Here is a 26897-nt window from a genome sequence, read left to right as displayed (position 1 = left end):
ATTTATATATAAAGATTTTTCCCGTTTCAACCTGTATAAGGTTTCCTGTAGAAAGGAAAGCACTGAGCTGACTGTACAGCTCTGGGGGTATTCATGTCGGGAAGAACACCTCTTAGCGAACAGACGCCACTTCAAGGCATACAGGGGCCTCGAAGAGGGGGCCCTAGCCAGAGTGATGGTGTCTACCACGGCAGGTGGTAGAAAGAAGGTCCTTCCTCAGGGGAATTTTCCAGGGAGGGGCTGACGTGAGGAGTATGAAGTCCGAGAACCAAGTCTGGGTGGGCCAGAAGGGAGCCACTAGGGTGCCCTGCTCCTCATCCTCCCTGACCTCGCACAGGGTCTGTGCAAGTATGCTCACTGGGGGTAACGCATACTTGCATGGTCCAGGTGGCCACCTGTGTGCCAGCGCGTCTATACCGAGGGGGCCTTGGTCAGGGCGTACCAGCGTGGGAAATGGGAGGATTCCGGGGAGGCAAACAGGTTTTCCGGGTTTGTGCCTATCCGTATCGACTCCAAATTAGCTGAACCACCTGAGGGTGAAGTCTCCACTCTTCCTTGCGGGTGACCTGTCACGACAGCGCGTCCGCTGTGGTGTTGAGGTATCCCGGGTTGTAAGTGGCTCGCAGCGATTTGAGGTGCTGCTGACTCCAGAGGAGGAGACGGCGGGCGAGTTGTGACATGCGAGGGGAGCGTAACCTGCCTTGGCGGTTGATATATGCCACCGTTGCTGTTTTGTCTGTTCGAACCAACACGTGCTTGCCCTGGATCAATGGCCAGAACCTCAACAGGGTGAGCAGTATTGCCAGCAACTCGAGGCAGTTGATATGCCAAAGTAGCCGTGGGCCCGTCCAGGGGCTGGCGGCTGAGTGCCCGTTGCATGTAGTGCCCCAGCTTGTCTTGGTGGAGTCGGTTGTGACCACTATGCATCTGGAGACCTGTTCTAGGAGAACCCCTGCCCATAGAAATGTAAGGTCATTCCAAGGGCTGAAGAGGCAAAAAGATCAGTGTGATGGCCACGCAATGTGTGCCGTAACGCCATGCCCATCTCAGGACTCGAGTCTGGAGCCAGTGCTGAAGCAGTCTCATATGCATCAACCCGAGCGGTGTGCCCACCGCCGAGGATGCCATATGCCCCAGGAGCCTCTGAAATAGTTTCAGTGTCTTCAGACAGGTCAGCACCAATTGGATGCACTCGTTCATGAGGCGCACCATCATCGAGACTGAGTCCAACTCCAAACCGAGAAAAGAGAAAAAGTGTCCTTGGGCAAGAAACTGAACCCCAAATTGCTCCCAATGGCAGGCTAGCGCCTTAGGGTCTGTGTCGAGGTAGAATCAAGATGTGGAAGTACGCATCCTTCAGGTCTACTGCCATGAACCAATCTTGACACCGGACGCTTGCTTGAAAGCGCCTTAGCGTCAGCATCTTGAACAGGAGTCTGTGTAAGGCCCAGTTCAGAACAGATAGGGAACCAAACACAATCAGGATATTTGCATGTTTACAAGTTTAATGATGCTTCACATTATCACTTTTAACAAGAATGACTGACAACGAGTTCACACATCCTGTGTGAGCAGGGCATGGCACATTTTTGTTTTGGTGCCCATATTATCAGATCACACTGTTCACACTGCAAGCATGAGTTGTGAGGTGAAGCTTCCCAGAAGCATCCCAGATGTGGCAGTGAGTGGATGGTTTCACTGTTGAGCTTATTTTTGCCATGCACCTCCCACTGAGCTCAGCAACTCTGGGTGCAGTACAACACAAATATAATCAGGAAAGGTTCACAAAAACAAATTAGAATTATTCTAAACGAACCTATAGTACACTACAATTTACATGTCTACATGCAAGTAAAATAAAATAAATTAATAAAGGACAGAAATAATAAACTGCCGGACATTTTGCCATCCTGTGTATATAGATAGATCATTTATTGTCCTCAAAGAGGAATTTTGTTTCTACCATTGGTGAGTAGAAAAACATAAACACAACAACACCATACATATTAACCGTCAAAACAATCACAAACATAGTGTGAGAAAAAAAATACAAAACACAAGATCATAGGTGCACAGTATAGACACAACATTAACCAATCACAACCAAATGTGCTGATAAAAATGAAGTGCATGTGACTGCCCACTGTTGTCCTTGAAGCAGCAATAACCTCAGCTTATTATGACCTAATTAAAGAAAAAAATTGGCATAGGACCCCAGAGATACTGTCAAGTCAGGTCATTTTTATTTGTATAGTGCGTTTCACAACACACATAGTTTCAAATCAATCAAATCACTTAATTGTCACTCAATCATATACACAAGTACAACTGTGGGTAAAAATATTGGGTGCAGTTCCGAGCAACATAGCAGTCATGACAGTGATGAGACATATACCAATTTACAATAAACATCAGATTTACACAACACAGTTTACATATCTAATATACACATAATTACTCATAACACAATACACAAAGAATAATACAATGTACATTATACAATACACACAATATAGAATACACACACAATATAGAACACAGTATACAATAAAAATAGTATATACATAAAATATACAGAGGGTTGTATTGTGCTGTATTGACATTCTGGCTGTTGGTTGATAGCAGCTTTACAGAAAATGAAACTGTAATATCTATAATGTCTTAGAGTCCTTATTGTGTAGTTTGATAAAATACGATTGTGAATTTTGTTTAAAAAATAAGTAATTAAATAATAATTATATTTAGAAATCCAGTGAGCAAGCCAAATGCGACCGTGGCAAGGAACACAAAACTCCATAAGATGTTGGTTAATGGACTAACATAACCTTGGGAGAAACCAGACTCACTGTGGGGGCCAGTTCCCCTCTGGCTAACATCATGAATATACTGCCAATATTACTTAATGTTGTATAGTGCAAGTCATGGTTTTAAATCATTAAACTAAGTAAGTGTTAAGTGTCAGTGTTTAAACAAAGATTCTGTAAGAACTTTAAGATCAATTACTTAATTCATCCTGGATAAACTGCAGAAGTTCACATAGATGCATTGCCCTTTGTTAGTTGGCTGATGAAGGCTTTGTTGGCAATTAATTGACAGTCTATGTATTCCATTATAAAAGTGTAGTCCATCGTTAGACCAAGGTGATGCAGGCAGAGATCAGTGAGGTGCATCTGTAATTTCTGTGAGGTCTATCCTTAGTCCAAGGTTCAGGCAATGGCATATGATGTATCCTATGTCTTATGGTTGGAGTTGGCATCAGTTCATCCTCTGAAGTTCATCGTAATAGACTGAAGTGATGTTGGGCTGGCACCGGCTGCATATAGTTGTCATCACTCAGAGACACATAGCAGTGGAGTCCAACACGAAGCAGGAATGGTGCTGGATCCAGCTGGTTCTGGTGACCTCAGGATAGGAGTCCCGAGGTTGAGACAGGGATACAAATAGAATAATATTAGCATAGATGCCATACAAGTTATTGCAGTGTTATAGATCATGATCAGTGTGTCTGGTTTCTGGTTCCAGCAGTCCTAACTAAAGCAGCCCAATTGTGTGTTGAAGGATAAATTAGTTGTATGCCTTGCCAAATAGATGAGTCTTTATTCTATACTTAAACTCTGTCTATAATTAGCCAGTTCTCCTGGATAAAAAGATTTAAAGTTTCTTGGGACATGTCCTAAGGTTTGCGAGGTTCTGAGATTACAGGGAATACTTATTTTAAGAGCTTAGTTGTGATGTTGTGGCTTTTGATGTTTCAATAATTTTTTGTATGCTCTTCATGAACTATGACAGCGAAGGATTGAAGTTGCACGTGAGGAAAATTATGAGACACTGTTTTCTGAGGTGCTATTACAGATGATTGCATAATTTCATAATTCAGATTTTTTTCAATTTTATCAGTATAGAAATTCATGAAGTCATTATTATTGCGCTGCGACATAATTTCTGGTTCAGTTGAGGCTATATTCCTAACCAATTTTGCCACAGTACTGAATAAACACCTAGGATTGTTGTGGTTATTTTTTATAAATTTGCTAAAATATGCTGACCTGGCAGCTTTTAGTGCATGTCTGTAGCTACAGACACTATCCTTCCATGCACCGCGAAATACCTCTACTTTTGTATTCTTCCACTTGCGCTCAATGATCCAAGCTGCTCTCTTGAGAGCGTGATCATTGAACCATGGTGCAGGGCTTTTTTCTTTAATTTTCTTTAATCAAAGGAGGGCGACACTATCAGGAGTGCTAGAGAAGACTGTATTTATATTTTCTGTTAAGTCATCAAGTTCGTCTAGACTTATTGAGTGTATGAGATAGATCTGGAATATTATTAGTGAAGCTATCTTTTGTGGTCAAAAGAGTAGTTTTACCTGAACAATAGCATGGTGTAGATTGAGTAACATTAGCTGATTGCAGCATACAAGAGACAAGGTAACAATCTGAGATGTCATTGCATTTCTATAGTATCAACATCAACTGGGTCTGACTCCAAGAGAGTTGAGAATATGGATAAATGCTAATGTCATTTTAATTATCTATGTGAATATTGAAGTCACCAACAATTAAAGCTCTATCTACAGTAACTTCCAGATCTGATAAAAAATGAGCAAATTCACCAAGGAAATCAGAATAAGGCCCGGGTGATCTATATACTGTAGCAAGTGCAAAAGACAACAGATTTTTTTTATTTATATCTGATGGTGTTACATTAAGCATTATTAGTTCAAAAGACTTAAAATTATATCCTGTCCTCTGAGTAACACCAAAAACTTTATTGTAAATTGTAGCAACACCTCCTCCTTTGACCCTTCAGATGAGACTCATGATTATAACAATAACCTGGGGGAGTAAATTCATTAAAACTAATATTTTCATCTAGTTTAAACCAGGTTTTGGTCAAACAGAGTGCATCCAAACTATGATCTGTAATAATTAAATTTACAATTAGAGCTTTGGTAGAAAGATATCTAATGTTTAGTAGCCCTACCTTCATATGATGTTTGTCTTTATTTTATTTTATTTTTTTTTTTCACGTTTGACCGTAATATATTTTTTTCTAAATGATTTTGTGAGAGTTTTGTGTTTGGTAGTTCAGGGAACAGACACAGTCTCTATTCAGTATCTAGGTGATACTGTCTCTATGTATTTTTTATGTGACCTGTATGACGTCTCAAGGCAGCTAGCAGATGTTCAGATTAAACTGTTTTTTCTGCTTCTTGACCCGGGCCCCAGTTAGACAGATACCATCATTTTTAAGACTATGAGCCAAATTATTAGAGAGGAGAGCGGCACCTTCCCTGGAGGGATGAAATCTCTCTCTTTATCATGTCAGGTGTACCACAAAAACTCTTCCAATTGTCTATAAATCCTATGCTATTCTCCGGACAGCACTCAGACATCCAGCCATTCAGTGACACTAATCTACTATAAACATCATCATCACAACAAGCAGGGAGGAGGCCAGACCATATTACAGTGTCTGACATCGTTTTTGTAAGCTCATACAGCTCTTTAACATTATCTCTAGTGATCTCTGATTGGCGAAGCTGGACATCATTAGTGCCGACGTGAATAACCATTTTAGAAAATCAACATTTAGCATTTGCCAGCACATGTCAGACACTCGTTCCCCGAAATGCATTTATCAATTGTGGCTGAAGTATCTTTTCCAAGTTCCTTACAATAGAATCACCAATTATTAGGGCTCTTTCAACATGATTCTCAGTGGGTGCATCACTGAATGGGGAGAATTGATTGGAAACCCTAACAGGAATGGCAGAGTGGTGTTGCTTTGCTGAGCGAGTATCCTCATCCAAATGCCCTACATTGGGGGCTCTACAGCCAGAACCAAAGTGTGTGTGGTGCTCGCTGTACTACCTGCATCCGAAACAGTATCTACCAGCTTCTCTTTTCACTGACCTCCACTAGCTTTTGGATGCATGTCTCTAACTCATTAATCTTTTCCATCAGCCTTATTAATTCCTTACATTTATCACATGTGAATCCCTCACTGCTGACAGAAGAAGCTATCATAAACATGTGACATGCAAATTAAGAAGAAATAACATGAGTGGATGCCATGACTTACCATAATTGTTTGTTGTTGTTGTTTGTTGTTCCTGAGTGGTGAGGGTTTGAGATCGATGTGAATTCCTCACGCAATTGTTTGTTGTTATGGTTGTGCTTGATAAGCAGTGCTTTGAGATCGATGCAATAATCCGTGTAACACAATAATAATGGGAGCGCACTATAAAATGCACGCAAGAATGTACACAAATGCGTCAAACCACATGACACAGAACCAAATTCTAAGTCGTTCTCTATGTACAACACAAAGGGGTAGTATGATATGTACAGTCAAAAAAAATTTATTGCTATCTTAGCCAAACAATTAGACATCTATAAAGTCTAACCAAGAAAGAGGAAATGGGACAAACACTTGTTTAGTTAACAACTGGTCCACTGAACAATGATTCTAACATTAATATAGCAACAGAGTACCATATGACCGATCATAAAGCCAAACGTGACTAATGTTCAAGAAGGGTGGTTTATGGTTTGTGTAAAGTTAACTGCATGTTTGTGTGTTACAAGGGGACATTCTGAGCCTGTGGAGAACAGCAGATGTCAATCTCTCCTCTCCAACACACACACTAGCCACACAAATAAATGAGGCATTTTGAAAACAGGCTTGCCTACGACCAGAGAAAGAGATAATTTTATAAGTAAAAAGACTATGGAATACAATTAACATAAATAGCTAAATTCATGTAAATGCTCAACAGTAGATTATATTTGGGGAAAAATACACAAAAGATTAATGATTAGTAAAGCAAACTGTCTCTCTTTTCTCTTAAGACAAATTTACTATAGCCTAAATTATGTTGTTTATTTAATCATTCCAACATTTTTATTATTATATATTCATGTATTGTACTTTCAGTCAGAGCATTACAAAATAATACAGTAAAGAAGATGATAAAATGACAAGGATCATCTGGAACAGGATTAACTTTGAAGATCCTATTATACTGTATGTATTATCTACAATTCATTTATCAAAATAAAAAAGCAGGAGACAAGAAATTAGAAAGCAAACAGATCTGGGTGCAGGGTCAAAACCAACAAATCAATGGTTAAAAAAAAAAAAAAGAAGAAAAAGATCCACATAAAAAGCTCCCATGAGCAGGACTATTTTGAGTGACATTTCAAGCAAGTAGCTCTTTCTCAGCCATATTGTTTTCATGCTTTTATTACATTAACCACTCTATATTTAAGACTCTACAGAGAACCACCAATGCTTCACAATAAAAGAGAAATAGCATCTGAATATCCTCACCTAACTGACATTTGACATTTTCTACATGTTTTAGACCTGTCTCTCTCTCAAGCCTTTATTTGGTTAAAATCTAGATTTGACTGTCTCTCTAGCCTTTATTTAGTTAAAATCCATTTCTGTTCAGTATCTCTGATGTCTGCTACTAAATGAGTAAGTTAATTTAATTCAGCACACAAAGGGAGCTGTTTTTAGGCCCGAGCTCTTGAATTTTAAGCACTGAATACTGCAGTGAGAGCTGGGATTTAATTTAACATCCATTTAGATGATTGAAAATCTCTGATTTCAAAACAATTGTTCAAAGCCAGAAGCATGAACGTTATCAATAATAATAACTTGATGTACTGTATGTTCGAACTCAGTGGAAGGTACAGGAAAAGAATCATATAGTGGCATTGGAGAGGTGGGCTTCAGTGGAAGGATTGAAGGCTGGAGATTATCTATTGCGAAACAGATGAGTCACTGGAGCACAGCCTAGAGCGCAGACTCAACAGTAACTCTAAACACTAACACAGCACAGACATTACTGCATTGCTTTTATTCTAGTATTATTATAAGGTCCCCTAGTACTGAGGAACCCACACACTCTCTTTGATCAATAAAATATATTGTTTATGAGGTGCTCAATATGCTTTTTATGGAATTTAATTTCTCGGCAGATATTTATGTAGAATCTGGTTATTTTCCCCCCTTTTTGTACTAGATCTTAAAGTGGCATTATTGTATAATATTACAAGACCTGGGAAAAATTTGGATTAATGGGTTGATAATGTTTATTTGTGCAGGGGCAATTCAATATATATATATAATAAAATATATAAAAAATGAATAGACCACTGCAAAGTTATCAGTTTCTCTGGGTTTACTATTTATAGGTATGTGTTTGAGTAAAATTTACATTTTTGTTTTATTCTATAAAGTACTGACAACATTTCTCCAAATTCCAAAAAATAATCTTGCCATTTAAAGTTTTTATTTGCAGAAAATGACAAATGGTCAAAATAACAGAAAAGATGCTATGTTTTCAGACCTCAAATAATACAAAGAAAACAAGTTCATAGTCATTTTAAACAACACAATCCAATGTTTTAACTTAAGAAGAGTTCAGAAATCAATATTTGGTGGAATAACCCTGATTTTCAATCACAGCTTTCATGCATCTTGGCATGCACTCTACCAGACTTACACATTGCTTTTTGGTGACTTTATGCCACTCCTGGCATAAACATTCAAGCAGCTCGGCATTGTTTGATGGCTTGTGGCCATCCATCTTCCTCTTGATCACATTCCACTGAGCCTTGACTATCTTCTGAGATAGTCAATCTGCGCATTTTACCACGTGGCCTGTTGTGCAAGGCACCGCGGTGACTCCCAGCATGTGGAGGCTCATGCTACTCTCCGTGATCCAGACACAACTTTTTTCCACCACGTGCCCTATTAAGGGCACTAACCACTAATCATGACCTTGTGGTGTTTATCCCACGTGACTACCCTCCCTAGCAGGAGACCTGGTTGGAGTCACTCAGCATACCCTGGATTCAAACTCGCAACTCCAGGTGGTAGTCAGCGTCAATATTCGCTGAGCTACCCAGGCCTCTTATTATATCATTACATTAACACACTTAAAAAAGACCAATGTAAAAATACCACAAATACATTATATGCACACAGCATCTACAACATAATTTAATCCCCCCCATAAAAAAAACTCTTTAACAAAACTAATTTAAACAACTAAAAGTACTACACTCTAACATTTTTCTCAGCAGGGAATTCTAAAATTTACATATCATGATCTTACCTTTTGTAGGCTGGTTGGGTTCAACTGAGTTTTGTCGATAATCTTTATTGCAACCTAAATATACAATACACAATTAGAGATTTGATACAGTCTGGGCTCCACAACAAATTACATTTTTCTACTCCAGGTAAACAGGAAAATTCCAGATTGTTTGTAATCAAAGCTGAAATAGGGTCATTTTTTTATTTATTCATTAGCAGATGCATTTATCCAAAGTGCCTAATGCCACATTTCAACTAATGAGAATATGTCTGTTTTTCACTTCCAACATTAGAATACTAAATATTAAAGAAGTTTATCCATCTGATTTCACCAATCATTCATTAATCAGCACCAAACCTTTACATAGTATTATTCAAGTAAGTTTTGCAACTATAATGCAACTAATGTCTATGAAAACCTCTATTCAGGAAAAGGACTAATCTGTTAAATGACAAATAAGTTTGTCTGAGGTAAGAAATAAGAAATATTTTTAAAAACTATTTTGAAACACTTGTGTTCAAAGATTGTGTAATCTTTGTTTCAAATTGGGTTTCATACAATTTTGAAAACCTTTATAGCATTTCCTAAAAAAATAAATAAAAACAAAGGTTTTAAAAAATGCCATGAGGTGTAACCATAATATAAAGAAGTTGTCTCAGGTTACACCACATCAGCTGAACAAAATATGCCTTACATAAAAAAAGTCAAAATAATAGTTTTTTTAAATCTTCACACACAGTATTGAGGGTCCAATGGGGTCATCTCTGTTTTAAGGTTGTTGTCAACATAAACAACAAAATGGCTACCTACATGTTGGTTATACCACATGACTTGGATTAGGTGGACAAACATGTTTTTAAATATTAATAATATTTTAAAACATAGTTGTTTCACTGCTTATTTTTTATTAATTTTTTCTCCCCTTTTCTCCCCAATTTGGAAAGCCCAATTCCCAATGCACTCTAGGTCCTCGTGGTGGCGTAGTGAATCGCATCAATCCGGGTGGCGGAGGACGAATCTCAGTTGCCTCTGCGTCTGAGACAATCAATCCGCACATCTTATCACGTGGCTTGTTGACCGAGTTACCGCGGAGATGTAGCACACGTGGAGGCTCACACTATTCTCTGTGGCACCCACGCACAACTCACCACGTGCCCCACCGTGAGCGAGAACCACATTATATCGACCACAAGGAGGTTAACCCAACCTGACTCTACCCACCCTAGCAACCGGGCCAATTGTTTGCTTAGGAAGCCTGATTGGAACTGTTTAATTTTTTAAAGAATAACTAAAAAAAGATTAATCTGCACTACTCATGCCAACATTTCATTTTTGTGACTTTAAACTCAGAAATCGAAAATATTCTTTGAGATTGAATTTGGTTGTCAATTCTATAGATAACCAAACACAGAGAAACAAAGCACTCGGAAGAGAAGGTGTATGCAAGTAATAGTTTTATGAGAATTGTATTTTTTTTATGTATTTTTGAACAATTTATTACATCTGGACAAAAACAATTGTGTCACGTTATTGACCCAACTACAGTCATAGACAAATTTTGCACTAAGTCATACCTATATTATATACAAAATAATATAATATATGAATAGATATGACCATGGCCATGAACACACTGCAGCTAAATGTGGTTGTGAATTCTCTTCCGAGTGCTTTGTTTCTCTGTGTTTGGTTATCTATAGAATTGACAACCAAATTCAATCTCAAAGAATTTTTTTTTTTAAATTAGGTAGTGACTGAATTTTTAAAAATCCACAAAGTGTATTCTGAATAAAGGGGGTCGAACACCGGACACATCTTTTGGATGACATGGCGCATTCTAAATGTCGGCATTACCCAGCTATGATTCTGAAGGCTGCTCAAATTTCTGCCATGCCACAGAGCACAAACTGGCATCGATTTATATTAAATTAGATCAACATTTTTATCAAAGGACATTTTAAAATTATTTATCATCACTGGATTACATAGTATATTGTGTAAATGTATACCTGCCAACACTGAATTGTGAAAAATAGGGAGATTGTATGATTGTAGTGTTGGGTTCAAGTCCACCTTAGTCGAGTCCAAGTCAAGTCCGAGTCTTTAAACAATCAAGTTCGAGTCAAGTCCGAGTCCAAAAGGGGCCGAGTCTGACTCAGGACTGAGTCCATAACAAGCCGAGTCCGAGTTGAGTCGAGTCCGAGTTCGAATGAATCTGTTCATGAATCTGAATTCAAATTATAACTGTAAACTCAACATCAATATTTTAAGCTTATTTTAAATTTCACAACTAAGAAAACACAACTGTCAATATAAATGTAACAAAAACACCTTTATATTTTATGATTCGTATCCTGCTGAACAAACTTCAAAGTGGTTTCAGAATGAAAGCATATGCTTTAGGTATTTGAAGACAAAACGTCTTGGTTACTGTTGTAACCTCCATTCCCTGATGGAGGGAATGAGACATTGTGTCGATGTAGTGACACTTGGGGTCACTCTTGGGAGCCCTAAACACCTCTGATCTTTGAGAAAAGGCCAATGGAAAATGGCGAATGGAATTTGCATGCCACTCCCCCAGGCTCATTCAGGGTCCCCGCTATTTCTGCGGGTAGCTCAGCGTTGTGGCAAAAGGGATACAACATTTCGTTCCCTCCATCGGGGAACGGAGGTTACAACTGTAACCAAGACATTCCCTATCTGTATTTGAGTTATTAATAAGTGTACACATTTTCTTATATGCTGAAAACTTTCCAGACCCCTGGCTTTTAAAAATACATTTATTTTCATTCCTTCGCTTATTTATCTTCTTTATACATCTGTATTTGATAAAATTAATTAAAATATTTTTTTTTTGTTTACTTTATTTTAATCATTTATTTTTTTTCACATATACCTCTTGATTTTATGACACAGTTATATTGTATTCCAACATTGTTGGATCTGTGTAATTTTGTACATCTTATTGAAAAGTTATATTAAACCTGTTATAAAAAAAAAAATAGATCCACATTTTTAGCACAATGTGTGGACTTTTCAGATGGTTCCTTATCACACCCTCCACATTAGCACGTTTCAGCACAATGTGTGGACTTTTCAGACGACCTCTTACCACCCATATGAAAAAATGTCCAACTTGTATCAATGTTAAATTAACGATCTGGAATGATTTCACCATGACCCAATATGACCAGCTTGCGGGACAAATCACGTCATGTATTGATTCGATATAGGACGCATCATTTCACATTTTACAGGATGGGTGGCAACCCTACCTGGAGGTCTTATACTGTACATTCTCATGAGCAAAAATTGTAAATTGGGAGTACAGCAAACAAAATTGGGAGTGTTGGCAGGTATGGTATATGTATCTTTCATACAGCCTCCACAATGTATTTTCAATTACAAGTATGTCTTTTTGTGGGAAACCTATTCATACAAACTGCATAATAAATGTCACCATTTCTAATCATGCAGTTGCACAAGTTTCATTTACTAACCTGCAAACTCATCAACATAAATTTGTTCTTTCCTAGAGAAGTACAAAAACCTTCTGAACTATTGTGTGAATGCACAGCATTGACGCATGCTGTCCTAGCTGCACTTCTCATTCGGTGTGTGACTGCCTTGAGCAGTTATTAGCAAGTCCAAGATGGATGAATGTGTCTATTATGGCATTACAATTCTAGAATTGATATTTCAACATTCTAACACTGTATGCACACCTGATTCTTTAAACATCTCCACATTCTATTATTGTCCAAGATTATAAAAGCTTTCTTCTGCCCACTAAAATCACACTATATCAGGTTTGATTTATAAAAAGTAAACGTGGGTGTGGAAAATTTCACACTCGAGTTGGACCAGTTTCAAAATATACCCAAAGAATAACAGCACACAACTCAGGTTTGACTATCAGCAATAATTGTCCAACATCTTATCACAAAAGTTGTGGTTATTCCTAATTGAACTCTCTCTCTCTCTCACTCTCTCTCTCTCTCTCAGTCTTTCTCTCTTACCTCTTTGCCTGTGAGGATGTGGCGGGCAAGTTTGACTTTAGCAAAGTTGCCCTTGCCAATGGTTTTAAGGAGCCTGTAGTTTCCAATGTGTGGCAGATCATCTGAGCAAGATGCCATGGAGTTATGACATCTTGCACCCAGTGAACGACTCGACACATTTGTCCCCTTCTCTGAACGACTCGCCACCAGAGACGCATGCTGGACAAAGAGACAGACAGAGATCAAAATGTATTCAAATTAACAGAGTTCTACTGATAACAAATGGATTGCATTAAACAAGGGAACACATTTTGGTAGTGAAGCAAAGAGAACTGGCATCAAAGAAATACATCTCATTCAGAGCCAGACTCAAAAAGGCAGGCCATTTGCCTGTGCCTCTATTTTATACAGACAAGTAATTAGCTCAGATCTTAGTTATCAAAATCATAAATTACGTATATGTCTATATATGTACAAAATAAAAGTAGATTTTAGTTTTAAAATAATTTTTTTTTTCTTACAAAGGGAGATTATGGTGAAACAGAAATCGGTCTAATGCTGCAGCACTGACTGACTGCACCAGATTTCTGAATTAATGGGATAGTTCACCCAAAAATAAATATAATATTCATATTCATATATTAATCAAATTCTCTCATTATTTATTCACACTCATGATATCCCAGGTGTGCATGACTTCCTTTCTTCACCAGAACCCATTTGAAGAAAAATATCTTAGCTCAGTAGGTCCTTAAAATGCAAGTAGATGTGATCGATTTTTGAAGCTCCTAAAATCACAGACAGTCAGCATAAACATCACCGATATGACCCCAGTAGTTAAATTAATGTCTTCTAAAGTGATATGATCACTTTTGGTGCAAAAATATCAAATATTTATGTACTTTTTATCTCTAAATCATCGCTTCCAGTAAGCTTCACGAGAGGGTGGAGTTCAAGTGGTCTCTCATGAGACATATTTGCGTTGCCATGAAACAAGTTCCCTTTCAAGTTGGTCTCTTCTTCGACTTTATGTCAAAAGCTGATGTTAGCGGTCACCCCTGAGAGCCCGATCTCACTCTGAACTAAATACCATCATGCCAATTCCATTGGCAGAAGAAGTTCGGAGCTCCACCCAACTTCATCTTAACATCAGAACTTCTTCAGTGTTGAGACGCTTTTCACCTGATGGACACGCCTTCGACTTCTATCGCTGTGAGAGAAAAGCACCTTTCAGCGTACCTACACCTTCCTGTCTACCTAAAGTACATATGAGTGGCTTTCACCTGCACAGTTCTGCTGCAGTGTACATGGTGCACTGGCGAAATCCCTGTATCCTTACCTGCTCTTAGCGCATTTAGCAAATAATTAATAAAGATTTAATTATTTTGTGCGCTTGCTGTCTCATAAAGAGCACATTTGCAAATTTGTCTTTTTCAAGATGGAATTCCGCAAATGTTTTCCTCACTGTGGGAGATACATCCCGCCATCCGACGGTTCTCTCTGCAGTGTTCAGCAAAGCTCTTTGTGGTCACTGCGCTCCCAGTTGGTGTTAAGATTTTCATAGTCGACTGGTAGTCGTTAGTTTAAGCCATTAGTCGACTAGTTTATGATACATATTTTTATAGGGGGCATCAGAAAATGGTTTGAGTTCCAGGGCTGAGAAAGAATGTTATAGGTAACATTGTTAACACTGTTCTGCGTTACAGAGAAATACTTAATTATAAAAATATTGCCTTTAAAAGCTATTTTATATAGCCTTTAAAATATACATTTAACAAGTGCATGCACAAAGCAAGCTGCAGCGACATTGCCCAAAGTGGTGATGATTCTGAATGTGTCGGAAAAACCAGCAAGGAGACTGTCTGAACATTTTGGAATTCATAGAGAGAAATGCATATTAAGTTAAACATGCAGTAAGCAAGGAACTCATTTAGCTTCCCCACTCCAAACAAGCACCTGGATAAGCCTAATAGCACATAATTATCAAGGTTATCGAACGTTAGAGCAAGTTGCCATGCGAAGTGTTAAATGTTAGACTAATAACATGTTTTAAATGATAAGCCATGTTTGAGGGTGATGAAGGATAGTTTGCTTCCAAATTTTGCATGTCACCTTCTTGGGGTCATTCTTTACCCTCTCGAAATGATCCCACACTTTGGATTTCCTGCCCGACATAATTAATTACAAAATGGACTAGCCATGTAAACGATCATGTCTGTCCATCACTGACTGCGTGACTTTGCCGACTTCCTGTGGAGTTTTTTTCTCTGTGACAAACCGACCAATCAAAACTTGGTCAACAAAGACTCTTCTCATTGACTAACATTTGGTCAACTATTAGGAGCAGCCCTAGTTGGCCCTTTGATAAGAGCCCAAACACGTGTGTGGCCCACTGCAATGCCCCCTGAGGAAGGCATGCATGACTCAGATATGGAGCATGGGGATTTTTAGGAGTATCTCCCCACCTGTAATGCCTCCGCCTGTGGTTTATGTCAAAAGAAATCTCCGTACCTCCCCGGAGGAGCACGGCACAATTTCCTTGTTGCATATGAAAGCAAGGACTGGTCAAACACAGTTGACGTTTCGCCCTGCTGCTTTGTGAGTGGGGCAGCCATGAGAGTTAACGAATCCGATGCCAAGCTGAGCTGCGTGCTTTCTCGGGTAGTCGAAAAGCTTGGACTCGAGTGGTCCCCTCCACCCTAGACCGAACTCTCTTGGCTCGATCAATGGTTTCTGGATGCGAGCCGGTGCAAAACACTTCCCTGCCACCCATTTCCATTTTTTACTGAGGTGCTCTTGACAAGCTCTCCAAAACGTGGCAAGGGCCGTTCTCCACGCACTCTCACGTTTCGGGTGCTGCCGCTTTTACAAAGCTTGACCATGCTGAGCAAAAGGGCTATTAAAAATTGCCACAGGTAGAGGAAGCTATCACCACGCATCTTTGACCCAGGTATGCTCCTACCTGAAAATCTCACCCTACGCTCCTATTCAAGCTGTGTAGGCTTACGTCCTATATGGCTTCAGGTCAGGCTGGTGCTGCATGCACACAATCCAGTGTTGCAGGTATACCAATCCAAGATCTTGAAAGACACAAGCATGGCCCTCTCACTCTTTAAGGAACTGCATAGCATGATGGATCAAGCACTGCATGCCATGAAAGCCACGAACCAAGCCATCGGCAGATCAATGGGCTTGTTGGTGGCATTAGAGCACCATCTTTGGCTTAACCTGTCAGAGATATGAGAGGCAGAACAGATAAAACTGCTTGACACCACTGTATCATGCAGGGGCCTGTTCGGTGATACGTTTGATGATTTCTCTGAGATATTCCTTGCTGTCAGAAAGTAATCCCAGGCAATCAAACACTTGGCAGCAGCAGCAGCTGGGAAGCCGCCACGCTCACACTCATCATCCGGACAGCGCCCTGCTTAGTCTGGCAACACTGCAGTCCAGGCTACGCCCACCCCCGCCGAGCCAGCAGTGAAACCTTAGAGCCTGTGGCCCTGCAACAGAGGGTCATTACCTGGTCCATGTTCCAGTGGGAATAACCCTCAGGGATGCCAGAAGCATTCCTGACTGTTAAGGATCAGTCAAGAGAAAGTTGGAGCTTTTCTTTGTAAGTCCGGCCCAGAAGTTGGCTCGGATTTCACCTGCTCTCTCCGTCCCTGGTTCTAATGTTAAGAAATTGTACCTTGATGCCAAGTCGGCACGAGACAAACATACTATCTCGAAATAGACCACTGTATAACTGTCTAAATCTTAACCCACAGCCCACTGTAAATCACTCCCATATTATAAACGGCAGCTACCTGCATCTCTTGCTGTAGCACCTGCGCCCTCTCGTGCATAATGCGACCAAGTGGCGCATGCTACCGAATGTTTCTCTGTGGTTTCTGTATAAATCATGGTTACACGCTACAGTTCGTGATGCATCCACTTCACTTCAACGGCATTCTGTCCTCCACGGTATCAGTGCGGGACGTGCCCATTTTGCGCTCCAAGGTAAAAAATGAAGTGAATGAAACAAGGAAGTGATAGCGATCGTTCCCCCGTGCGATACTCACAGAGAATTTTACAGCCGTTATTTTCTCGTTCAGAGAAAATCCCACGTCACAGGCCATTCTTCAGATTTGCCTTCAAGGGGATTCATTATCAGTACAAGGTCCTCCCCTTTGGATTGTCCCTGGCACCTCGCACATTCATGAAATGTGTCGATGCGGCGCTCACACCTCTCAAAGCGAGGGGCGTTTGCATCTTTGCGCCAGTGCAGAACATCTCATTCTTGGGATTGCAGATCGATTCAGTGCCATTACAAAGCCTCTCTGTTGCATCCTGTCTAATCTCTGCTACTTGAAAATGTTGAAGCTAGGGAGTCTGGTCCCTTTTTTTTCTTTTTCAAAGGGCTTCATGGCCACTTTGGCCGTGGTTATGCCGCTGGGCCTCCTTCATATGAGACTAATCCAGCAGTGACTCAGAGCGCGAGATCCGTGCCATGCATTGCGTCACGGACCTCTGCGCATTCTGGTGATGCAACGTTGCATTTCAACGTTGAGCCCATGGAAGAAGGTGTCATTTCTCCCAACGGCCGTCCCGCTGTGACAGATGACCAGGTGCAAAGTCGTCACCATGGAGGTGTCCAAGACAGGCTGGGAAGCCCTGTGCGACGGGCACTAAAAACATTTCATCCAGAACTCCAGAACAAACATGTGCTAATCCGGATGAACAACACATCGGTAATGGTATATATCAATTGCCAAGGAGGTGCTCGGTTGCGTCCGATGATGATTTTGATTTCTTGTGGTGTCAAACTCACCACAAGTCTATTCATGTAGTGCACGTCCCAGGTTGCCTAAACTGTGGAGCGGATGTGCTCCCACATCTAGTAATTCTCTAGGGCAAGTGGAGACTTCATTCCCACTCTGTTTGCAAGATATGGGAGATTTTTGGGGAAGAAGTGGATCGTTTTGCCTCCCAGAAGACTGTCGGTTATGGTACTTTCTGATGCAGGCTCTGTTGGGGATGGATGCTCTGGCTCACAAATGATGGAAACGGAAGCATGTCTTTCCCCGATCTGCCTACAGCACTAAGTATTGTGCAAAATCAGGGAGGATCAGGAAACAGTGCTTTTGGTCATGCTGTATTGGCCCAATCAAGCTTGGTTTCCAGAGCTGTTACAGCTGTTGCTTGCTCCTCCTTGGAAAATCCTACTGAGGATTTTGAGGATGCACGATCTGGCATCCATGGGCAGATCTGTGGAATCTGCATGTTTGGCAGCTGAACTTCTTAGATGGGCTGTCACACACAATGATTGACATTTCTCAAGCCCCTCTATGAGGTGCCGTTTTGCCCTTAAGTGGAGAGTTGTTAATGACAGGTGTTCTTTTTGTAATGAGGATATAGTATTCTACACTGTAGGAACAGTGCTTAATTTCCTTCAAGAGCGCTTGGATGTGGGTTTCACCCCCTCCATGCTTAAAGTGTATGTTTCTGCCATTACTGCACACCATGTTGTGGGGAAGCACAACCTTGTCATCAAGCTTTTGCGTGGTGCAAGATGGCTAAAGCACTTTAGACCACAGTCAGTGCATTTAAGGGACTCTCTGTGATCCTGAAATCGCTCTCAGGCTCTCCCTTCGAGCCTTTGGAGTATGGGCTTGCACATGCTCTCGTTGAAGACCGCATTGCTCATTACTCTTGCTTATGTAAAGTGTTTAGGGGATTTACAGGCTCTTTCTGTTGACAGTTTTTGTTTGGAGATAGGCCCAGGCATTTCCAAAGCTGTCCTCCGGACGAAGGCGAGCTACGTGCAAAAAGTTTTGTCTACTCCTTTCATGGCGCAAGTCATTATCTCGCAAGCGTTTTTTCTCCCTTTCAGTCTGAGGGGGAACGTTTGCCTCACATGCTGTGCCCAGTGCGAGAGTTGCGAGTGTACGTTGAGCATACTATTCCATTCAGATTAACTGACCAGTTGTTTGATTCAGGGGCCAATCCAAGTGTTTGGCGGTCTCCAAACAGAGGCTCTCTCATTGGCCGTTGATGCTGTTGCTTTAGCTTACAACTCGCTAGCCTTGTGCTGCACAATTGGAGTTCAAGTGCACTCCACTAGAGGAATGGCTTCCTCTTGGGTGTTGGCAAATAGTGTGTCCTTTTATTAATATAATTTACAATTTTCCTATTATGTCCAAAAAGTGTCCTATTATTTATTAATTTACAAGTACTGTCTCTCTGTATCATCCCAGGTGCTTTCTACGAAGTGGGACTAAGCTTAATTAAAATAAATGGGACTTTGCCATTTTTAATCTTTGCAACTATCTCCCTTTCCTGAGTGAGTACAGGTAGAATTATTGTGTGCAAACATCTGCTTATGCTTATAGGCTTTAGACCTACCTGTTGGTTTGGTCCCTGTTCTTGTTTGAGCGTGTTCCTCCTTGCGGGACAGCTCTTATACATTCTAAGCAGTTTTCTAATACCCTTTCTGAATATGTGCCTCTTGTGTCTATGTGAACTGGCTAGGTGAGGAGCTATTCAGCTATTCATGCGATATCTGTGGTTGTTAGACAGCAGCTGGAGTCTTATGGATGATGTTTACGCTGACTGCCTGTGATTTTTGGAGCTTAAAAAATGGATCACCATCCACTTAGGGCTAGGCAATAGGACGATGTAATCAGATATCGACAATATCTTACAAAGGTCCTGATGCCAATTGCGACACTCAGTTGTCAGACGATGATCGACAATATCGATCAAATGGCAAAACCATGGATCTGGGAAGTCAGCAAATATATTAAACAGTAGCCCAGGGTGTGAAACTACCACCTGCCACCCGCCAAATGCGACGAGGCTGAATCCAGTTCGCAAGCTCCTCGTCCAAATGTATTTCATTCACGGGTAATTTTGCTCATCTAGCCGAGACAGGCAGGTGATTTGTAAGATGTCTCGGAGTGGCACATGACAAGAAATGCTGTTAGTAACAAAGAGACTTGCTTGAAGAAACACAATTTATTATATTTTTAAGAATAGACAAAAGAAAAGTTGTCAATGCACGTGTCTGATTTGCTGTTTGTTCAGAGTCAAGTCAAGTCAAGTGGTTTTTATTGTCGTTCAACCATATACAGTTAGTACAGTACACAGCGAAATGAGACAACGTTCCTCCAGGACCATGGTGCTACATAAAACAACATAGGACAAACACAGAACCACGTGAGACTACACAGCCTAAATAACATTTCTACATAAAGTGCACATGCAAACGTGTGCAAAAAGTACGAGACAGTACAATAAATTACTAAAAGGAACAGGACAATAGGCACAGTGAGAGACAGTGCAGCGCCGACCAGTACACATTTGTAATGCTAAATGTAAACATAACATACTATGAAATAGTGTTCTGTGGACATAGCAGTTATTGAGGTAGCAGCCAGTGCAACTCTGGACATGTGCAGAAGTTGGATGGTGTACAGGTGTATGTGTGTGTGTGTGTCAGTCCAGTCCCTGAGTATTGAGGAGTCTGATGGCTTGGGGGAAGAAGCTGTTACACAGTCTGGCCATGCTTCGGTACCTCGTGCCAGACGTCAGGAGGGTGAAGAGTTTGTGTGAGGGGTGTGTGGGGTCATCCACAATGCTGGTTGCTTTGCGGATGCAGCGGTTTAATGTCTTTGATGGAGGGAAGAGAGACCCCTATGATCTTCTCAGCTGTTCTCACTATCCTCTGCAGGGCTTTGCCAGGCAGTGATGCAGCTGCTCGGGATGCTCTCAATAGTCCCTCTATAGAATGTAGTGAGGATGAACACCAAGGAATTTGGTGCTCTTGACGATCTCCACAGAGGAGCCGTCTATGTTCAGTGGACCAGTGCTCAGTGTGTTGGTGGAGATGCTGTTACCGATCTGGACTGACTGAGGTCTCCCATTCAGGAAGTCCAGGATCCAGTTGTAGAGGGAGGTGTCCAGGCCCAGCAGGTTCAGCTTTCCAATCAGGTGCTGAGGAATGATTGTTATGATAGTTGAATGCTGAGCTGAAGTCTATGAACAGCATTCGAATGTATGAGTCCTTTTTATCTAGGTGGGTGAGGGCCAGATAGAGGGTGATGGTGATGGCATCATCTGTTGAACGGTTGTGATAATACGCAAACTACCGTGGGTCTAGTGAGGGGGCAGCTGGGTGTTAATGTGCCTCATGACAAGCCTCTCGAAGCACTTCATGATGATGGGTGTGAGTGCGACGGGACGGTAGTTGTTGAGGCAGGACACCGAAGACTTCTTTGGCATGGGGACGATGGTGGTGGCCTTGAAGCACGTTGGAACGACGGCGCTGCTCAAAGAGATGTTGAAGATGTCGGTAAAAAAATCTGCCAGCTGGTCTGCACATCCTCTGAGCACTCTGCCAGGAATGTTGTCTGGTCCAGCAGCCTTCCGTGGGTTGACACTGCCTAGAGTTTTTCAAGTAAGACAGAGCACATGGGAGGAGTGGTGGTCTTCCTCACCACCACATTGTTCTGCGCCTCAAACCGAGCATAGAAATCGTTCAACGCATCTGGAAGGGAGGCATCTTTGTCACAGGCAACTGATGTTGTCCTGTAGTTGGTGATGGCATGGATGCCCTGCCACATGCGCTGCGTGTTGCCGCTGTCCTGGAAGTGACTATGGATTCTCTGTGCGTTTGCGCACTGCCTCCCTGATGGCCCGGGACAGTTTGGCCCTCAATGTTCTTAGGGCTGCCTTTTCACCTGCTCTGAAAGCAGAGTCTCAGGTCCTTAGCAGCGCACGCACCTCTGCAGTCATCCACGGCTTCTGGTTGGAGCATGTGGTGATGGTCTTGGATAAAGTGACATCATCAATGCACTTTCTGATGTAGCTGATCACTGATGCTGTATATTCCTTCTGCCTGAAGTTGGTAGAGTCGCCATATGTTGCAGCCTCCCTGAACATTTGCCAGTCAGTACACTCAAAACAGTCCTGAAGAGCAGAGATGGATCCTGCTGGCCAGGTTTTCACCTGTATCTGGAGCGGTTTTGTGCATCTGATGAGCGGTCTGTATGCTGGAATTAGCATAACAGAGATGTGGTCTGAGTAGCCGAGGTGGGGGTGGGGCTCAGCCCGGTACGCGCCTGGGATGTTTGTGTAAACAAGATTGTGGAGCGGAGGGGGCGGGGCGGTCGGAATATCGCGCCAATCGTCCGGCTAATCGAGACCTGATGATTGACGCGATGAGGGATAAAGACGGCCGGTGACGATGGTTTGGAGAGAGAGAATAACGGGCATGTCCGTCATGTGTGTTTATGTTTGTGCTTTGAGTTTTGAGTTTAATTAAATATGATTTATGTTGACAAGCCGGTTCTCGCCTCCTCCTTGCCCATCCTTTAACTGTTTTACAAAGATCAAGCATGTTCGTGTTGGAATTTAGGGAGTACTGTCTTGAGATTCGCATGGTTGAAATCTCCGGCGACAATAAACAGTCCGTCAGGGTGAGCGTTTTGCAGTTCGCTAATATCCCCATACAGTTCACAGAGCGCTTCCTTAACATTAGCACTGGGGGGATGTAAACTCTGGTTATTATGACTGTGGTGAATTCCTGTGGTAAATAAAAAGGTCTGCATCTAACAGTCACAAGCTCCAACACCGATGAACAGTAGCTAGATACTAGCATAGAGTTCTTTTTGATGTAAACACACAAGCCACCACCGTGAGTCTTACCGCACATTGGAGGCCTTTCTTGTGGAACTGAGCTAAGATATTATTCTTATTTTCTTCAGTGGGTTCTGGTGAAGAAAGTCATACACATCTGGGATAACATGAGGATGAATAAATAATGAGAGAATGCAAATTTTTCGGTGTCTCTTTAAATAATCACTCACTGATTAAGGCTCCTATTACACACAAAAATCAGTCAGTCTAATCTAATTAATATAAATAAGCCATCTTCAAAACAAAGAACCAAGTAATTAGTATTTTATTTTTTTATCTATTACATATCTATTAACTTTATTTTATTACCTCAAAGGCCTTAGGCCACTGTAACACTTTTACTGTATTTTCTGATTGATTAAATGATGGCATGGACATTTCCAAAAATAACAATTAACAACTTGAGAATTGTATGAGAATATGTTGAGACTGTTATGGAGTGAGTATTGAAGAAGTAAAATCATAATACACCATCACAGAGGACCACATAATATTAATAGACAAATACACAACCAATCATCATCTGCATAATCATATGGATCGCTGGTGTGATTATGGCATATGTGCAGAAGTGTTTGCAGGCAAACTGAGGTCAGTGTTGGTGTGTGCGAGTAATTCTACCCTATAATACAGGATTAACTTACTTTGCCATGGAGGGTTTACTCTGACTGACTATGTAATTGCTGAAACTAAACTTTTCATTTACATCAGCACATTTAAAGTTGTCCTGAGCCCAGAACACTCAGACGAACATCTGATAAAGTTTACTGAACAGATCCAACTTCCCTATTTATATGCAAGAGGAAAGAGCTTAAATCAAAACATGCCCAGAACCCCATTAGAACTGTTGACCAAAGGATTACAGCTCAGGGATGGATTGAAATAAACAATTAACTCACACACACTGTGCCCCACACCACTGTGCACTAATACCTCATATTATGTATATAGATATATATATTATGTATATGGATGTCTCGATATAATTTTTTTGAGAACAAGTACTAATACTTCATTTTTGGTACTCTGATACCGATACTCCGATACTGAGACCGATACCTGTTTTTTTTTTTTATTATCCTAAACTCCATATCAACAGTTTGATTAAATTTTATCATTAAATCCATGCTTTCAGAAACGATATGATATGTGTGGGTGAGAAACAGAAAAATATTTAGTCCTTTTTGACAACAAATGTCCATTTTCAAATTTTTCTTTTGTTTTTTGGCTATTCACATTCCTCGTGCATATCGACAAATACTAATCAGGGCTGGTCAAATGTGGAGATTTATATTATAAAGGATAAACTTAAATATTGATGTTTCTCAACTACACTTATCATATAATTTCTGAAGATATGGATTTAATCACTGGAGTCTTATGGATTATGTTTATTTGGCCTTTATGTGATTTTTTTGGAGATTCAAAATTCTGGCACCCATTCACGTGGCACACCAACAAAGCTCAAATATTCTTAAAAAAATCTTTGAAAGAAAGACATCCACATCTGGGATTTCATGAGGGTGATTAAATAATACGTTTTTTTTTTTTGTGAACTATCCCTTTAACTGCAAGTGAGTTACCAGTAATAATCATTAGATTATTTTTCTCCAAAAGAACAGTGTTCTCAGATCCTCACATAAAATGTCAGTAATTTTCATTTTACAAAATCTGGTTACATATATTCGTTGCATGCAGTTCATTAATTTACATGTGTGCTTGCAACTCTGCATATAATTTACAGTAATACATCGAGTGACCATACATAAACATAAACGCTCTAATGTATAAACTATTTGAGTGCTTTATCATCAGCTGGGTTTGTTACAGTTTTACTTTAAGAATTATTCTATTATTATTGATCAAGTTGCAATAAGGAGTTTGCATGTTCTCCCCGTGTCTGCGTGGGTTCTCTCCGGGTACTTTTGGATGGTGGGCTTCCTCCCACCATCCAAAAGACATGCAGGCTAGGTTAATTGGTGTCTCCAAAAAAATTGCCCTAGGTGTGGATGTGGATGTGGATGTGGATGTTGAGGTGAGTGTGAGTGTATGTCTGTCTATGTGTGGCCCTGCGATGGACTGGCGACCTGTCCAGGGTGTCCCCCGCCTTTCGCCCAATGTTAGCTGGGATAGGCTACAGCCCCCCGCGACCCTGTACACAGGATAAGCGGTTGACGATGGATGGATGGATGGAAGTTTCAATAATCACTCTTTTTGACTCTGTGTGTAGAATTAAGCTGTCAAATAGCAGAGAAATTGAAGCTGCACTGATATGCATGTTTACATTAACAGGGCACTTACAGATGGCAGATCATAGCAAACGCTAAAGCCCCATTCCCCTGGACACACAGGCCAGACTCTGTGCCGGGTTGTAATATTAATTTCCCACACTATAGTGATGTTCCGTTACCTTGACTTTCTACCGCAAATGTTGCCAATAAAGCAAAACAGTTTTCTGTGAGGGGAGTGCGCTATCATTCCCTGCACGGAGCTGCGTTGAGCGCGCTCGTGTGCAGATGATGCACTGATGTCTACACTATGCGGATGGCCTGCGCTCTGCTGTGCTGCATGCGCGTTTCGCAACGGCGCTTTTGCACATTCAAAGATGCGGCCCATTTCCCCAAAGAACCTGCTACGCTTACTTGGGCCACTGTATCCTGCCTCTCCATCCTCCCATGAACAATATCGGGCAACGAAGAGCATGAAATCACGGCTGCAATATTCAAGATTTATATGCATTGGTGGAAACGAAGCGATGATCTACTGAAAATAATTTATTGAAACCGATGACACTTACATGATCTGTGCTCCGGTCGTTCGCAGTCGGTAAAGCAGACCGAGAGGACATTTTCCCTGAGATCGCAAACGATTAGAGATGAATAAACCGAACAGTATTTACAGATTTAATCTCCCCCGGTAAAGGCAGCCCACATCGGCCGAGATGCTGCAGCTGGGGCCGTGCTTCTCTCACACCGACTGCTCGGTGACCGGTAGAGATGGAAAGCCTGCGTCTGTCATGGCAGCGGCAACAGCAGTCCGCAAATCTCACAGATGTCCTCGAGACAGGTGCATTATTTTCTGTGATGCACACCGTACGATCAAAAGCGTCTTTTTGTCGATGAAAACGCACGCGCGCCGGTATAAATGTGCTAAAACCGAACAGTGCTTGGCCGGAGCCCAACAATTTTGTAGCGACTCGCTACCCCCCGCCTCATCTCCGCGAGCAAAACAAATAGGGCTCCGAAAACTCCGTCCTCTTTTCTCATAATAATACTGCTTATCTTTCCTCTCTCTGTACCGTTAACTGTCTCGCGCTCTCCCTCTCTTCGCATCAGCTTGTCATGGGAAAAACAGAAGCTTTGGCCGGTGACGGGGCCGAAGATCTTTCACATTCCGTTTTATTCCAGCGGCGGATATTTGAGATGCGCCACTGCTGCCTCCGCTAGCGCGCACTGACTGACTGACTGACTGACTGACAAACGCGTGAACGCACGCGCGCACTGCTACAACTGATGGTGTATTGAAAGATCTCCACACGAGAGGACGCAGACTGACAGGTAACTTAGTATGTAAAAATGCTCCGTCTTTACATTGTCAATCAGTCGTCCTTTTCTGGACAAAGGTTTTACCAACTAAAAGCTGTTCTTGGAGAAAGGCACAGATTCTCACGTACAATTAAGAAAAAATACTATAAGAACTACAGAATGTGCGCCTTTTCTCTTATAATGTCTATCGATTCCAGACTTGCAGATTTATTTTTTAACAATAAACCATTTAATCCTTACTTCTATAATAAAATCCATAAAATCAAATAAAGGTTTAATTTTAAAGTATTGTTTGGGATGATAGCGAGAGACTGACGTAACTCAAAACAGCCTTGTTGAAGTGCAAATTACCAAATGTATTACCAAATACCTATACCAAATTTACCTGGGTAACAATGTTTTCTGCCAAAGTATCATTCTCCATTTGTTTTTGTTTTGTTTTGTTTTGTTTTGTTTTCTTTCCTTTTCTTTTCTTTTCTTTTCTTTTCTTTTCTTTTCTTTTCTTTTCTTTTCTTTTCTTCTGAAAGATTCGGATGGGATCATAAATTGTTAGAAGCA

The 26897-nt window shown here is 41.1% G+C and overlaps 1 protein-coding gene across 3 annotated transcripts in view; it reads right to left on the bottom strand.

Moving 5' to 3' along the window:
* The window catches only part of LOC127640528 (MAP/microtubule affinity-regulating kinase 4-like), a 45998-nt gene extending 19662 nt beyond the window's left edge, over positions 1-26336 (bottom strand). For 2 of the 3 annotated variants that reach the window (XM_052123154.1, XM_052123161.1), the window contains exons 1-3: positions 25592-26336; positions 13135-13332; positions 9134-9187 (exon numbers count right to left, since the gene is read on the bottom strand). In XM_052123154.1, coding sequence (XP_051979114.1) covers positions 9134-9187; positions 13135-13332; positions 25592-25642 — 303 coding nt within the window. In that variant the 5' untranslated portion in view covers positions 25643-26336. The remainder of the gene's footprint in view (positions 1-9133; positions 9188-13134; positions 13333-25591) is intronic. The other variant, XM_052123147.1, reaches the window with a different exon arrangement.
* Between the last annotated feature and the right edge of the window lie 561 nt (positions 26337-26897).

The sequence above is a fragment of the Xyrauchen texanus genome, chromosome 4 (genome assembly GCF_025860055.1).
Source record: "Xyrauchen texanus isolate HMW12.3.18 chromosome 4, RBS_HiC_50CHRs, whole genome shotgun sequence".
Lineage (NCBI taxonomy): Eukaryota > Metazoa > Chordata > Actinopteri > Cypriniformes > Catostomidae > Xyrauchen > Xyrauchen texanus.
This window is presented reverse-complemented; position numbering and strand designations above follow the sequence as displayed.